At 37.4% G+C, this 17,303-nt stretch overlaps 1 protein-coding gene across 3 annotated transcripts; it reads right to left on the reverse strand.

The window, feature by feature from the left end:
- Nucleotides 1-10,332: 10,332 nt before the first annotated feature.
- On the reverse strand, nt 10,333-17,303 carry RNF7 (ring finger protein 7). Of its 3 annotated transcripts, XM_046003840.1 has the most exons (4): nt 17,019-17,302; nt 12,855-12,902; nt 11,457-11,576; nt 10,333-11,286 (listed from the first exon to the last, which is right to left on the reverse strand). In XM_046003840.1, exons 1-4 carry the CDS (start codon nt 17,191-17,193, stop codon nt 11,168-11,170), a joined length of 462 nt encoding a protein of 153 aa, XP_045859796.1. In that variant the 5' UTR covers nt 17,194-17,302; the 3' UTR covers nt 10,333-11,167. The 3 variants fall into 3 exon arrangements, with proteins under 3 accessions (XP_045859796.1, XP_045859798.1, XP_045859797.1); XM_046003842.1 differs by lacking the exon at nt 11,457-11,576 and having other exon boundaries at nt 17,026-17,303; XM_046003841.1 differs by lacking the exon at nt 11,457-11,576 and having other exon boundaries at nt 17,019-17,286.

Below are 17,303 nucleotides of genomic sequence, written 5' to 3' on the forward strand. Positions count from 1 at the left end.
ACTTCTCAAAAATATTATTAAAGTGTATATAAATTACTGTTAATCAGGGTTTCTCAACCTCAGTGCTACTGACATATTTGACTTGATAATTCTTTATTGTTGGGGGCTGTCATGTGCACTATAGGAAGTTCAGCAGCAACCATGGCCCCTACCCAATAGATCCCAGCACTCCGATGAGCTGTGACAACCACTAATGTCTCCAGACATTGCCCAACGTCCCCTGCAGGGCAAAACCATTACCTGGTTGAGAACCACTGCTATAAATCTATCCAGGATACAAAAGCAGCTACATATTAAGTCATTTTAACAATATAAGAAATTCTTACAAAATGTAAAGTACAGGAAGCTTTGTCAACAATCCTTTTTTAAAATGGAAGTGTTTCAATATAATTTTGGATCTTTTTATTTAGGTTAATTTTTTATCCCTAAGTGTAGTGAATTGACCAGTTAAAAGTGTGTAAGTCTCTTCGTCAAGGATAAGACTTAATTAGTAAAATAAGGTTCATGTTCAACATTCCAGTTTCCAAAGATAATCTTTAAAAGAGAGGTGGAAGGTCACCTTAATTTGCTATAAGTGAGGCCTCCATGATTCCCAAATTCTGGTAGAACAGTCCTTAAAAAACAGATGATCTATACCAGCACTGTCCAACAGAACTTTCTTCCACGATGGAAATGTCTTATTCTAGGATGACCAGTATGGAAGCCACTCTCCGCATGTGACTATTGAGCCCCTGTAATGTGGCTAATGTGACTAAGGGACTGAATTTTAAATTTTAGTTAATTAAAATTAAAATTTAAATAGCCACACGTGGCTAGTGGCCACATTATTGGATAGCACAGACCTACACCCTTCAAGAAAAGAAATTACTTTGAATGTTATTTTCTTCCTTAGGAGGCTTTTTGGTTGGTGAGCAGGCCCCCTTCTCCCCCTGTCCTACATAGAAGGTTACAAGCAGGCAAATATGAGAGTATGTAACTGAAGAGAGATGGAACTCAAGGCAAGGTAGGTAGGTGAGGAAGCGGAAGTGATGTGAACAACTTCCTTCAGGGGGACACATAGCATTTCTCTCCCTAGAAATGCTATGGTGCACATACATACCACATATTGTTAAATAGTGTATAAGTGGGTTTTCATAATCCAGACAAGAGATGGTCCTTGTAATCATATACTGTATATGCTGCAAGTGAATGTGGTTTGTCTCTTAGAAGGTTCATTACATTACACTTTAAAAATCTGTTGTGAATCTAGTTACTATTCCCTAACAGATCCTGCAGTCTCTGAAGATAGGAAACCTACTTGTTTTCAAATTCTTTCTACCATTAAGGCAAAGCCTCATATATAGGAGGCAAGCAGTGAACACTAATTTTTTAAAAGATTTTATTTATTTTTCAGAGAGAGAGAGAGCGCGGGAGCGCGCATGGCACACACAAGCAGGGGGAGTGGCAGGCAGAGGGAGGGAGAAGCAGACTCCCTGCTGAGCAGTGAGCCATACAAGGACCCTGGGATTCCCAGGACCCTGGGATCATGACCTGAGCCAAAGGCAGACACTTAACCAACTGACCCACCCAGGTGCCCTGAATTTCTATTATAAATATATAATTTCTATAAAGGTAGAAAAAGAGCAGGAGTTAGTTTAGCAGAAGTTATTTACAAGGAAGGTCTAAAAATCACCACTCAAGAGTTAGATGACAATTGTATTATTCACATCACACAAAGCTTGTTCTATACTATGGATTTTTTGGATTTATAAAGCACCCCCCCCAGGTGGTCTGGCAAGAATTCTGATTATTTTATTACATACAATTTTGGTACAAATAATTTAGTTGGACTTCTTATATAAATCCTAATAAATTTAGTTAGTAGGTAGCTCCTTAAAAGCTAGGATAAGGGGCGCCTGGGTTGCTCAATGGGTTAAAGCCTCTGCCTTCGGCTTGGGTCATGATCTCAGAGTCCTGGGATCAGCCCCGCATTGGGCTCTCTGCTCAGCAGGGAGCCTGCTTCCTTCTCTCTCTGCCTGCTTCTCTGTCTGCTTGTGATCTCCGTCTGTCAAATAAAATAAAATAAAAAATAAAAGCTAGGATAAAATGCAAATGCCATAGAACATTTCATCTGCACTGAAATAGTTCCAAAAGCTTTTAACTGAGATTTTCATCTGGGAGGTTTTTGTCTAACTCTCCTCCCTGTTTGGTTTACACACACACACACACACACACACACACACACACACACACACACACGGGCACGCGCACACTTCTTTGAAAACAACTGTGCGAGAGCTCATTGTTGCTGATGGGAATGTGCTTTTCAGATATGTTGGGTGGTTTTTAAAAAGTTGAAAACCATTCTCCTAAAAACTCATGTTGGCAGTTGTGCACAGGCTGTGGGTATACACAAACGTCCCAATTCCTACAAAAATCATCGCTGAAAACAAAACACCTTTCTCAAGGCCATTCTTGAAGGCAGAGATCAGCAGGGGCAATACTGATCTATAATAATGGCTCATAGTGATTGAGGGCTTTCTATGTTTCAGGCACTGTTCCAGGTATTAACATGTATTAATTCATTTACTCTTCATAGCAACTCTACAAGGTAGATAATATGGTTGTTCCTATTTTAGTTGAGGAGATAGGGACAGAGAGGTTAAGAACTTGGTGCAGGGTCACACAGGTAATAAACCATAGAGTCTAGATTCCAAGCCAGGTTGAGTGACTTCTAAATTGCAGTCTTTCTACTATTCTGTACCACAGTTATACTCACTCAGGGAAAGCTTGCTTGCAGCCACCTTAGGAAAAGCAGGTTCTGTTTCCATCACTGACTCAGCTTTATTGAGTGCAGAGAGACAAGAGAAAGCAGCAGGCTGATTGTAAAACCTGCTGCTGCTCTGAAAGGCTGTGAAGATGAAAACTGAGAGCTTAAAAAGTAAATTTTCTAAGGTATGTGGGTTTCCCACAAAATCAAGTGGTCAAAAAATGTACCCCCATATACTTATCTGCAACAGCCTGTAAAATATTTCTACTAAGATGGAAAACCTAAAATTAAAGTGAGAGCTCAATATTTACAAAATCTTTTCTTAATATAAAATCTAGAAATCATGTTGACCCCATGACTAGAAAAAAATGTGACAGGCAAGTCATTAAAGGCCTCACTAATAACTCTTTACAAAAGCTCATGGTGCAACAAATAACCTGTGTTAAATTAACTTTTTCTTATAAAATTTTTATTGAGAACAGTTAAGAGTGCTTTATCCCATAACTAAAAATACATTATTTTTTTTAAGTGCCACTTCTATCAGAGAAGCTTTCAAAATTGACTAAAATGAAGTAACAGTAGTACTAACTGTTCTCAGCGTTTTACATGTGTATGAATTCACTTGGTCTTCAAGTCTCAAGCAATCTAGGGAGGAAGGTATTATTGTTACCCGCTGTAGAGGAGAAAGAGGTAAGTGACTTGCTCAAGGGCAGCCAAGTGGAAGTGCTGGGATGCAAATTCAAGTATCCTGGCTGTAGAGTCAGCGCTCAGCCACTAAATGTAATATCAAAATGCAGAGAAGATACTTTTCCTATAAGACATTATTTTGTTGAACAAAACCTACCCGTGGCAGAAACAGAATGACATAAAAGGGCAAAAGAGGAACTTAAAGTATATTTGTACTTTAATTCTAATTTTCCTTGTTAATTTTTCCTTTAAATATATATATATATATTTTTTTTATTTATTTTTTTAAAAATATATATCTTTAAACTGGGCTTACTCAACTAAACATGTAAATTTTCTAATTTTCTTTTTAGAGCATTACCCTGAAAAGCTAGCCCTTGGGAGTAACTTCAAAAAGCAAAAAAGCTTGGGTGGCTCAGTCGGTTAAGTGTCTGCCTTTGGCTCAAATCATGATCTCAGGATCCTGGGACTGAGTCCCACATCAGGCTTCCTGCTCAGTGGGGAGCCTGCTTCTCCCTCTGCCTGCTTCTCCCCCTGCTTGTGTGTTCTCTCTCTGACAAATAAATGAATAAAATAAAAAAAATTTTTAAAAAAGCAAAAAAGCATTTTTTAAAAATAGTTACCTTTCTTATCAGATGTCTACTAAACTTCTAAAGGAACACTTAAACTTTTTTCTTATCCTAAAGACTTCTACATTAGCTTCAATTAAATAAAACAATTTTGAGCTTATTCTTTAGGTCTAGAAGACTACCAAGTGAATATTCACTAACCATGTCATTGAAATGTCCAACCATGCAACTAAAATGTAAATCAAAGGATTGTACATTGTTTTGTTTGGAGCTTTACTAAGCATGATCCACCATTTGGGTGGGAAAGTTCTTACCATTGGTGGAAATGCTCCCATGTTCCGAAGTCACAAGAGTTTGTGTTACTGCCGTCTATAGGTAGTGATCACAAACACATATCCACACATGCATCAACCTACTTCTTTATGCCTTCTGGTGTGATTATGCCCAAGCATTTAGATACTGAAATGCAAATGATTATAAATTACTTTCCTTTTATTTCCATTTGATATTGCAATTAAGTTATCTTATATTACATATTTAGATATTACAATTAAGTTATTATACATATTTTAATTATATGTGGAGACATTTATGAATTGCACTTCAGGATAGTAATGGGAACATATTGTATAAGAAGTAATGGGTTTGATGGCGTAAGATTTACTGATCTGGATGTCAGCTGTAATAGACAAATGCCCCTTTGCCTAGATGGAAAATTAAAGAGCTAAAGATGACAAATGTATTTCCAATATACTAGTAAAATAAAATTCCACATCGTTTAATCAAATGGAAAGAAAAATCTGTTCAATGCTTAACTTTTGCCTTTTTTATTAATTAATTTTTATTAATTAAATGTGATAGTGTGTTCTTTCTGCTGAAACAATACATACTAAACATTCTGATGGCTCTGCGGAGAGCTGACATCATCCCAGGATGGGTCTGATCAGTGCTGCTCTGTCCTAGCCCCTCCTCCTCTTCTACCCTCAGATGCTGATGCCTAGTAGAAACAAAGCTTTGTTAGGCTGTAGGCCTGTGGTTATGCTGTGTGGAAAATCTACTTATTACCATCATCCTTCACATTTCATTTATATACTGTCATGCCGACTAAAATAATTGACATTCTCACTATTTCTCTCTTCAATGAAAAGCCAAATATTTGGTTCACATTTTATGAATACATCCTTTTAAAAACATCAAAACAAAAAGCTACTCAATTTGCTCACTGTACAATGATAAACATTTGAGAGGTCAAACCTATTTGTGTATTGTAATTAATTTTTAAAAACCTATTGTTATTTAACATGCATGTACTACATAACCAGGATTATGAAAAAATGAAAGGAAATTCATTTCTAATCAATACACAAATGTTTCAGTATATTTTACAAAATCAACATTAGGAAAATTATTACATTATATAAGACCTAGAAAAGCATCTTCAATAACAGAACTTGAAATAAGTTCTGTTAAGTTCTGAAAGGACACATGCACGCACACATACACGCCGCATAACACACACACACACACACACACACACCCGCAAACCAGAAGTGTAAATGTAATCTTAAAGAAAAATGGAAAAAAATTATTTGGAAGTGTCATTAATTTTTTTTTAAGATTTTATTTATTTGATAGACAGATATCACAACTAGGCAGAGAGGCAGGAGGAAGCAGGCTCCCCGCCGAGCAGAGAGCCCGATGCTGGGCTCGATCCCAGGACCCTGAGACCATGACCTGAGCGGAAGGCAGAGGCTTAACCCACTGAGCTACCCTGGTGCCCCTGGAAGTGTCATTAATTTATAAAAAAGAAAAACAATCTGAATAAACTACAAAGATGGGAGCAACACTCTTTCCAGCTGCTACTCTAAGCTGAAACAAGGTGCCCCTAAAAATCCAAAAGACAGATTTTGGTTGGAATCTGTTAACATGTTACTAGGTCAGTTCTCTTGACATTTCAGCTCTCTTGACTTTCAAATAAGGACATCAATAACTTATAATTCAAAAGTGTGTTATAAATGCAACACAGTCAAATCCATTTAAAAAACTTAAAAGTGAGGCATGATGTCTAAATTATGCACACTAAAGGGAATTAAATATAAAATAATTTATACAAACTCCTTCATAATCACAATTTTTACTCCCTTTATAGTAATTTATTTGTTAAATATAGTTCTATTGATCTTACTGTAAATGCCCAACTCCCATGTAACTATCACACTAGTCTTGTTAGATTAGGCATACTGTTTGAACATAGTTGTGCCTATACAATTTTTGTAAAGAATTAACTATAGGTATTAACTATATAGATATTAACTATATATTATATTTATATATAACATATTATATAATATAGTTATATAACTATATAATATAGATATTAACTATAGATATCTGATTTCTCAATGTCTACTACATAGTAAAGGATGTCACTCTTCCCCATTCTTTGGTTCACAGGGCTTTCCTCAAGCTTTCCACCCATTCATCCTTCCCATGTTATTTTCTTCTAGAAATAGATATTATATTTCAGTGGCTTTCTCATCAATTTCTACTCAGTCACTCCACTATCCAACTCTTTACTGTCCTGTCTACAAATATACGTTTTCTGATTGCTGCACTGGGGACACAACATTTTCCAGTTGTAGCTCAAATATCTTCTTATAAAACAAAATTATCCTTCAAGGAGATTACTTTTCTGATTCTTTTATATACCTGAACAATGAGAACAGTGAGTTTAATGATGAATACATATGTCATATTACACTTACACATCCATATACACACTTGCGGTTAAAGTAAGCCAAATCTAAGGGGAGCCTGCTTCTCTCTCTCTCTCTCTCTCTGCCTGCCTCTCTATCTACTTGTGATCTCTCTCTGTCGAATAAATAAATAAAATCTTTAAAAAAAAAAAAGTTAAACAAATTTGAATCGAAATATGCTTTGTATTTTGGGGAGTGGGGCATTTGAAATGGAATCTTATTTTCCCATCGTGAACCAATATATTTATAACTGTAATAACTGGCTTCTGTGGAGATTTTTTTTTTTTAATTTCAGTCATTGCAAAAAGACTGAATCCAGTTAAGAAAAATGAATACTTGTTTTTTTTCTATATACAGAGAAAATAGTATGCTGGACTGTCTCCTTGGCAAACTACTACTATGGAAATGTAAGGCTGATCACTAAGCTATCTGTATTGGTGCTCAGTCATCTGTGAGAGAGTAATTTCTGAGCTGCTTGACTAGTACACATCCTAAATCCACAGAACATGTGCCTAAAACAGAATGGTTAATGTCAATGTAAGTTTACTAGGAGGAAACAGCATGATTAGTGACTTCCTCAGAGGGGAAAAAGAAAAAGTAGTATACAATGCCAATTTTAAAAATGCATTCAAGTTTTACTCCCTAAATGTATTCCTCATTTGAGATGCAATGTAACATCTTATTCAGTGTTTATTTTCTTAGCGTATGTCTCAACAATTAACTTGAGGCCATGAACCTTTGAAACAATACCAATGGCAAGAATACACCTATCAGCTTCATTGTTTCTCTAAGCAATAGGGCCTATCACAAGGAAAACCAGTACTATCTATCCGTCTATCTTTACTTGTAGTACATTGTACTATATATTACATATAATTTACTACCAGTAAAATGACAAATCTGTACTAGAAGTATAAAACCTATATTCTATGTATACACTACACTATACTGCAAACATTTTATGTGCTACTTACTCTAAATATTCTAAAGAGGAATGCAAGAAAACACACTTAACAAATTTTGCCCATCTTTCACATCCAGTAAATTATATGTCTTTAGGTAATATTTTCTAATCTTTTTTTTTTTTTTTTTGAAGATTTTATTTAGTTATTTGACAGAGAGGGGACTTCCTGCTGAGCAGGGAGCCCAATGCCAGGCTCAATCCCAGGACCCTGGGATCATGACCTGAGCCAAAGGCAAATGCTTAATGACTGAGCCATCCAGGTGCCCCACATTTTCTAATCTTTTATGATGCAATACTGTGTTTCTCCAGGTTGACTGCCATTTTTGCTTTATTTTCATTCTTCTCTTTGTGTTGATTCTTCAATTGAAAATCCCTGAAGAAGTCAGAGTATGTAGAATGTATTGTGATATACGATTTGGGACAGAGGTAGTGGCTTGAAATAACTCCATCTCTATAGGGGAATTTTCCCACTTTGTCATTCCTCTAGGTCTTTACCTCCATATTTATCCTCAAATCTGCTCAATTCTAAGGTTTCAGCAGATGTTCAATAGAGACACATTTACCATATGTAAACTCATATAATAACTTCTATAAAGTCTTTGCTAGTAATACTTGCAGCTCTCAGTTTTCTGTAAGATATGATGTTAATCACATGGTTTTCTTAAAAGAAAAAAAACCCAACCCAAATAATTTTTTAAATTAATATGTTATGCATCAATTTAATGTTTATTTAGGTTTACCTAAGGCAAAAAGAAAATCCATTTTGAAGATCTGAAGTGTAATAAAAGATCATAGATTGAAAAGCAACCAGCTCGAACTTCATTCTAATGTTCAGTTTTGTGTATATTAATATGTTGGGAAAGAGATTCTGGCATGCATATTCTATGATTTCTGGAGACCTCAAAAGGAGATGTTGAGGGGCGCCTGGGTGGCTCAGTGGTTTAAGCCGCTGCCTTCGGCTCAGGTCATGATCTCAGGGTCCTGGGATCGAGTCCCACGTCGGGCTCTCTGCTCTGAAGGGAGCCTGCTTCCCTCTCACTCTCTCTGCCTGCCTCTCTACTTGTGATCTCTCTCTGTCAAAATAAATAAATAAAATCTTTAAAAGAAAAAAAAAAAAGGAGATGTTGAAAGTGGGATTAAACTTCGGGATTTAATCTATAATGTGTTTGGAGTATGTTGCTTAAACTGTTTTCCCTGTATTTCTTTATCCCCCATCCTTCCTTACACAAGTCATTACATAAATGGTGTTCTATCCAGAATAGTCTAAGAACCCTTCATTTCCACGGAATTGATGTTTTAATCTTTCCAAAAGGACTCATCACTACTCACTGATATAGATAAGTGATTAAATAAATGGAGAAAAGATAAATATCCTATGCTGAAGAATTCCAAATAATGGAATACTCTATCCTTGAGAAGTAGAAGCCTAATTCCCACTCCCTAAGCATTATCTTCACTTAGTGACATTCTCCCTAAGAATGCCATATGGAAAAAGGGAAAGAGTAACTCTATAGAAAGAAGCCTGATTTGGGGTGCCTGGGTATCTAAGTCAGATAAGCATCTGACTCTTGGTTTTAGCTCATCATCATCTCAGAGACCTGAGATTGAGCCCAGTGTTGGGCTTGGTGCTTAGCATCCAGTCTGCTGGAGATTATCTCCCTCTCCCTCTGCTCCTCCCCTGCTTGCATGCTCTCTAAAATATAATCAGGGTGCCTGGATGGTGCAGTTGCCTTCAGCTCAGATCAGGGTCTCCGGGTCCTGGGATTGAGCCCCGATTGTGCTCCCTGCTCAGTGGGGAGTCTGTTTCTCTCTCTCCCTCTTTTGCCTCTCCCCACCGTGTATAAGATTATAAAAAATCTTATAAAAAGATTCGGATTGACAAACTGCAGAAATGGATGATAAAGTTTTTAAGATTTCAGTTTTTATTTGAAAGATTTTATTTATTTATTTGACCCAGAAAGAGAGATCACAAGTAGGCAGAGAGGCAGGCAGAGAGAGAGAGGGGAAAGCAGGCTCCCCCGTGCGCCGAGAGCCCGATGTAGGGCTCGATCTCATGACATCGAGATCATGACCCAGGCAGAAAGCAGAGGCTTAACCCACTGAGCCACCCAGGTACCCCAAGACTTTAGTTTTTAAAATTCATAGCTGTGGCCTTTATTATGGAAAAATTCAAAATAAACTTGTGGCACATTATCTGTTGCCAAATAACCTCCATTAAATGTGAGTAAGTTTGGGGCGCCTGGGTGGCTCAGTGGGTTAAGCCGCTGCCTTCGGCTCAGGTCATGATCTCAGGGTCCTGGGATCGAGTCCCACATCGGGCTCTCTGCTTGGCGGGGAGCCTGCTTCCCTCTCTGCCTAGTTGTGATTTCTCTCTGTCAAATAAATAAATAAAATCTTTAAAAAAAAATGTGAATAAGTTTAATAAAATTTAAGTATATCCTCACACTTAATTTTTCCAGGTAATAAACTTTAAGTTTTCTTTTTTACCAAATAAGAGTATATGAATATTTTTTCAAATTAAGTAAAATCATTCAGTTAACATAATAGTTTATTAACATGAAGTTTAAGGTTGTATGTAAAATTGTAATAATGACAATTCAAATTAAATAAACAGAATAAACCATTTATTAAAACATCATGTAATAAAATAAACTTTTTGATCCAATGCTACAGTGGTAAACATTTTCCCCTCATTAACATTCCACCCAAAACACAGTTTAATTACAACATAATCTGACCAGAACTCGAAAATACTTCTGTATTTTCTGTATTTGTCCAATGACTAAACAGTGAGGTGAATGTAGATTTAGGTTTTCTTGATGAGCCCAAGACAGAGGATGATAGCTTGAAAGACAACTGAAATTGCATATGCCCAAAGGTTAAATTTTATTTACCCTGTTCACTGGTCCAAACTTAAAATTTTCATTATATCAAATAAAGAGTTCATGAATCACCACCTTCCAGCCAAAAATAAATATCAGGGACAAACTGAGGATAAGAGTTGGGTTTTAAACTGCACTTTATTTGTTACTATAACATTGTCTTTTTTTTTTTTTTAACTGATCGACTATAAGCATGCAACAAGTTCTCTTCCGAATGGAACTGCTTCCACAGCCCCTTGGATATCAGTAAGTAAATTATGAAGTCATTCAATTTGTAGCTCTCTCCTCCTTTAAAGCACTTCTAAGCAGTGTGTGTGACACATACCACAGAGGTAGGAAAGACCATCTTTAATAAATTATCTTCTTAATTGTAGAGAATTTCTGAAAATGAAACTAACAAAATGCTGAACTATGCCTCTGTTGAGTACCAAAACACCGCAGAGCCATCTCCTCCTACTTGAAGAATTAGTTCCCTGGAGTGTCCTGGCCTTTGTAGGGCACTTGATAACAAGATCCACCAGGGCTCCAAACAAATGCACTAAGAAAGCCTTCCACCACTCTCATTTGCCGATTCTTTGGACCACCCAATCCTGCTGGCAGAGAGGGCAGCGATTGTTCTGTTTCACCCACAGGGACATGCAGCAGTTGTGAAAGGAATGATTACATTCTCCCCAGACCACTGAAAGGGGAAAAAAAAAAGATTATTTGACATTACATATTTTAAGTTAAATTACTGAACTCAAATCATAGGTTATTTTATATTATGACGAATAATCATGGTTCATTATCTCGAATCAAGATGGCTAATTGGTCAACATTTTTTCTATCTATAAAGAAATAAAAACGTACCTGTGTAAATTACACTTAAGTGAGATGAGGCACTGTGATTAGGGGACTTTCCATCATTGTTTAGAATCTGTGGGTGATGTGGTGGCCCCCAGCCCCTACACAGCTCCACATGCTGTCTTCCTGAAGTTAGGAGATTAAAGAACTTGAGCCTTCCTTAGATCCCAGAACTTCTCAGTCATACACTGACCTGGAAACCTTTTGAGTTTTACTTTATTAAGAAACAGCCTCCTGACTTTGATTTACCAAGATAATGAGTTTTAAATGTTTTCAGTTCATAGTAGTCTATTATAAATAGATGCCATGCTTCGAAACATTAGTTGTACATCTATTGAGTTATTTTCCAAAAGTAGTGATGAACTGTGTTAAGTCATCCATAAGCAGTGCAATTCCTGATGTGACAAATACATTAACTTTTTCAAAGTGGGTGGCTGGAAAGAGAGATAGGTCTCTTTGTGGTCAAAGAAAGGTGGCCTGAATCTCACAATTTCTGTTAATATTTTTTTAAACCAAGGGATGTCACCCATAATCTGAATTACAGTCTCAAATGTGGGTTTTATTTGTCATTTCCTTAACCTACATCGTAACAGAACAATGAAAGAAATAGGAAAAAAAGAAAGAAAAAACGTGAAAAAAACCCTACATCTTCTTATGAAAATTAGCTATAGGGAGTAGGAAACAAGGGGAAATCATTCTAAGTGTTTCAGGATGAAAAAACAGGATTTAATAAATACCACATAAATCATTATTAAGATGCTGTATGTAAACCACGCAAACACAAAGTACAAAGTTAACCTTTCATCTTCAGAAAAGCTTTTATATATAGCAATCTAGAAGTGATGACCTCAAGATCTAGGACATAAAAACTTTTGAACTGCTTAAAACGTTTAGCCTAAGACAACTTTTGTAGTCCCAGACTATTAACAAGATTTAATAGATTTCCATATATAAACTACATTGGAAAAAATCTTGAGACTTAAAATTTTTTCTGTTAGTTGAAAAGTTAAATATATCATAAGAGTACTGAAAACGGAAGTGCTTTATCAGAATAAAACCCTACCAAATCTGACCTATAATACAGTTAAATTTAAGATGTTTTGGCAAATTACTTACTTCATAATTTTCTTAATAGAAAAGAATGATTTCTTTTTAGAATATGAAATATTTATTACATCCACATCTAGAATATGTAATCCATTCTTAATTACAGGAAATAAAAGGACTTGTAGATTAATTCCATTAAGGCCTTTAGAGACACAACACATTTTATATTAATAATGGATCACTGCTTTACAGTTTATTTTTGTGTATTGATAAAGTCAATCTTAATTGCAAATTCAAACATCCCCACTGAGAGAAAACCTTCAGATGGAAAAGCAAGAGAATGAAATTACAACATACCAACACAATCCTCTTGTTTGTTTTCAGCTTGACATCTAAGACAGGCATCTAAAAATAAACAAATAGCAATTCTCATTCTGATGCTCAGAATGCAATTTTTAAAACCCAGACACTTCAAAGTCAAATAAAAGCCCAAAGGGTTAGAGATGGAGATAAGAGACCCATATTATTAATTTCTCATCTGAACATAACTGTTTAAAGATGAATAAAGTACAAGGCACTCTACTTATTTACTTATGACCAGGAGCAATTTCACAAGGGTTATAGACCCTCTATTTTCACAAGCTCTGATGAAAAGATGTCCACAAGATGCATGCAATCACTACAGAAAAATATACCATACTCCATTATATATCAGAAGTTCATATAGACTCACTGGGCATCATCATGGGTCATGCCCAACCTTAAGGGCAGTTTATTTTCAAGATACCATTTTAGGTAAGCCATGCATATATATTGGTATTTGCTTATACACACATAAAGAAACTCCAGAAGAATACCAAGTAACTAGTTATAAAGTCTACCAAGAGGGGATGGTGGGAAGGAGTTTTCATTGTATATTTTCTTAAAATTCTGAATCATGTGACTATATGATCTATACAAAAATTAAAATATTAATTTTTAAAGAACCTCTTAAATACTATGTTGTCTCTTTTTTTTTATCTTTTTAAAGAAAATGCTCCTTTGGGGCTCCTGGGTGGCTCAGCTGGTTAAGTGTCTGCCTTTGGCTCAGGTCATGATCCCAGGGTCCTGAGACATCAGGCACCCTGCTCGATGGGGAGCTTCCTTTTCCCTCTCTACCACTTGTGCTCTCCTGCTCTCTCTCTCTCAAATAAATAAATCTTTAAAAAAGGGAAAGAAAAAAGGGCGCCTGGGATGGAGCCCTGCATTGGGCTCTCTGCTTGGTGGGGAGCCTGCTTCCCTTCCTCTCTCTCTGCCTACTTGTGATTTCTGTCTGTCATATAAATAAAAAATAAATTCTTAAAAAAAAAAAAAAGGAAAGAAAAGGCAAAGGCAAAGCAAAAGAAAAGAAATCCTCCTTTTACAAATATGTCTGAGTCTAAAGCATTTATCCAACAATGGCAAAGTATTTTAATAATTTATTTGGGAGTAAATTCTAGGAATGGGAACCTAAAGGGTATACTAGAAGTTTTCCAAATTCACTCTACTACTATTTGCTTCATGAAGGAGATAACATAAAATATTGGGACACCCCCCAAAATGGATTCATTAACTAGCTGGAAGAGGAGTCCAAGACGGGTAAAAGGAAATTCAAACCAACAGAAAAAAAAAATTAGTTTTTAACATAAATTGGAGAAAAAGAATTCTGTAAAAATAGATACACAGTGGAGTTGAAGCCTGCTCCTCTTCTTACACTGGATTATGCTCAGGCGTTTGTTTGCTCCTCTCTGCATGCTCTTACCCTAAAAAAACACACCACCCTGGCCTCTTCGATGTGGATTAAAAACAACCACTGCCTCCTGAGGCTTTCTTCAATCCCAAAATTACTGAGTATCTACTCTGTATAAGGAGTTATGTACTGGGGACACCAAAATGACTGAGTCTGGGTCCCTGGTCTCACCAGGAAATGGGGAGGTAGGAAGGCAAACAACTAAATATCATAAGGAGCATGATGTAAGGGTGAAGACATGGCTCTGTTTCTGTATAATCATAGAATTATAGTCTGTGACCCCAACTACCTCTTTCACAAATTAGGAAAACAAGACTCCAAAAGGTATGTCAAATGTGCAAGTTAACATGGCTCTTTAGAACTCAACAGAACTAGCAAACCTATTTTCCTCTTCTTCAACACTTGGGTCACTGCCATCTGCCCCTGTCAGAATGAAGGGAGAGGAGTGGAAACCAAAGAACAGAATGTTAACCACATCAGAACAGGCTGACAGGCAAATCTTGGATCAAGAAGTTACAATAAATTATTTAGGTGTAAGAAATGAATTTGAAATGTTAAGGAAATAGAATTAAGTGGACTCCTTTGCACAACTGAGAAATCTCTGGATTACAATTTTTTTTTTAAAAGATTTTATTTATTTGACAGATAGAGATTACAAGTAGGCAGAGAGGCAGGCAGAGAGAGAAAGGAGGAAGCAGGCTCCCTGCCGAGCAGAGAGCCCGATGCGGGACTTGATCCCACGACCCTGAGATCATGACCTGAGCCAAAGGCAGAGGCTTAACCCACTGAGCCACCCAGGCGCCCCTGGATTACAATTTTGATTGTGCTTTTAGACTCATTATCAAAACCCAACCTAAATCTAAAAATTCCTAAATTTTTAGATAAAATTAAAAAAAATTCTTTTCATGATATTCATAAGATCTAAAACAACATTTTTAAGGAGTGCAATAACAGTAACATCTTTCAGAATGATGCCGCTAGGGTAAGCTTGGGAAGTCTGAAAAACAAACTTCCTTCTGCAGTCACCTGACCACTAAATGGATTTTAACACCTCATAAACAAAATACAGAGGTTTAGTCCAGAATACTTTCCTGAACTCAAAGGACAGCCATTGTAAATCTGCAAAAATAATCCACGGTAGCAGAATACTGGCTATAATTAGAATGTTAATATTAATGTGAACCATTTATAGCCATACTTTGACTTACTCTAAATATCCCAGTAAAGTTTATTTGTTGCAAGATTTCAACCATTACTCTGAATTCTGTATTTCTACTTACAAATATAAAACTTTTCTTCGGGGAAAAATATAAAACACACTCTCTCGAACACTCTTCTTTTTAAACTAAAGAAAATTTTGAGGATAAAATATTTAGTAAAGCTTGTCTTGCAAAAGAATAAAAGATTAAATTGTCTGGGTAAGTTAACAATGCCACACAAACTGGAAATTATGACTGTAGTTTGAATAAGGGGTGGGGAAAGGAGGCTTTACTGCAGGCCAGTAAACTAGGTACTTTTAAGTCATAATTTGAAAATAAGTGGATCATGTCTGAAATCAAGTTCTTTCAAAAGTAAGAAATAAATATTTTAATCCCATTTTTGTAAATCCTCTTTGAAACAAGATTTATGAATAAAAAACAAAAGAGTGTACTAAGAGAGTGTAAACTGAGAATCTCTGGATTCTGGTAGGTTTAAATTTCATCCCTTGAGATAGTGATTGTGTTTATTTTCTCCAATTCTCTCATTTTTCAGAGCAAAACACAGAATCTTCAAACTACAGAACCTCAGTTTTTTTTTCCACCTACCCCAAGAAACACTAAAATACTTTTAGTATTTTAAATGCTTTATTTAAAAATATAACTTGCATTTAGATAGCATCTCTTTTTCAAGGTGGTCTGAGATCTTAAAACAGAGAGCATATAAAATATAACAGGATGAAGCTGCTCTGCCAGGTTTCACTTGGTCCAGTATTTTGATCGGAAATATCACAGAAAGAAGTTAAGAATATTTGTACAAGAGGGTTCTCCACAAAGGCCTGACACAGAGCAAGTCAGATCTTCTTCAGGAAATGGCATCCTACGATAGGGAGGGGCCAGAAGGAGATGAAGTTTTATGTTTCTGAATAAAGGGCTTACATTCTTCAATTCCTGCGAACCTTAAATACTCCTGAACCACACCGAGTCCCCGTCCAGGCAAGGGAGTGCCATCTGACCCATCCTGAGGCATGCAGATTTAAAGAGACTGCGGAACATCAGGAGCTAATCCAAAAATGAATCGGCTAGAACACTTTTCTTCCCTTCGCCTCTCAGGAGCGGACTGAAGGGTGTCGTTTTCGTGGAGGACGACTCCGGAGCACCACTTCGGTGTGTGACCACAATCATTAAAGTGCCCTCCTTATTCTGGGCCTTTACTCTGACCCCCTCTGCGGTGTGGTTTTAGAGACGGAGCGGGCCACACCAACCCGAGTGGTTTCTCCTAGCTGCCAACAAATGACCCAGTTTTACTTCCTTGGCCACACCCATCACCACCTGAAATTACCTTAATTCCTGGGCTCACAATCCGTTTCTCTCGCTACAAGACCAGCTCCCGGCGGCGGCAGCAGCCCTCAGGCCGGCTGCAACACTGTTAGCCCCTGCACCCCCGCCCCCACTCCAGCCGACCCGAGTCTCTCGGAGCCCTCTTCCCCCGTCCCCCACTCCAAGTCGGCCCCGCGGAGGCCGGAGCGGGGCCCCGGCCTCGCGTGCAGCGCTTACCCATCACCTGGACCCTGCAGATGGCGCACGTATCGCACTCCACGTCCCAGCTCCACATAGCCACGGCATTCCACTTTTTGAGAGAGAACATCTTGTCGCCTCCCGACTTTGAGCCTGCGCTCCCAGAGTGAGAGGACAGGGCGCAGGGTTCCTCACCGTCTTCCACGTCGGCCATGGCGGCGACGCGAAGCCGGCAGCGGAGACGTTAAGTCGCGGGAGGCGGGCGGCTATGGCGGCTCCGTGGGGCCGCCCGGCGGGCCACAGCGCCGCCTGCAGGCCACGGGC

Source organism: Meles meles, chromosome 4, assembly GCF_922984935.1.
Source record: "Meles meles chromosome 4, mMelMel3.1 paternal haplotype, whole genome shotgun sequence".
NCBI classification, from domain to species: Eukaryota; Metazoa; Chordata; class Mammalia; order Carnivora; family Mustelidae; genus Meles; species Meles meles.

What these genes read in the sequence shown, in the direction of transcription:
- RNF7 (XM_046003840.1), bottom strand. Translation starts at nt 17,193, where the DNA reads ATGGCCGACGTGGAAGACGGTGAGGAACCCTGCGCCCTGTCCTCTCAC. An exon ending in CTGCAGGGTCCAGGTGATGG is followed by an intron (nt 12,903 to 17,018) that starts GTAAGCGCTGCA and finishes GTTTATTTTTAG; the next exon opens with ATGCCTGTCTTAGATGTCAA. An exon ending in CTTAAGTGTAATTTACACAG is followed by an intron (nt 11,287 to 11,456) that starts GTACGTTTTTAT and finishes TTCCCCTTTCAG; the next exon opens with TGGTCTGGGGAGAATGTAAT.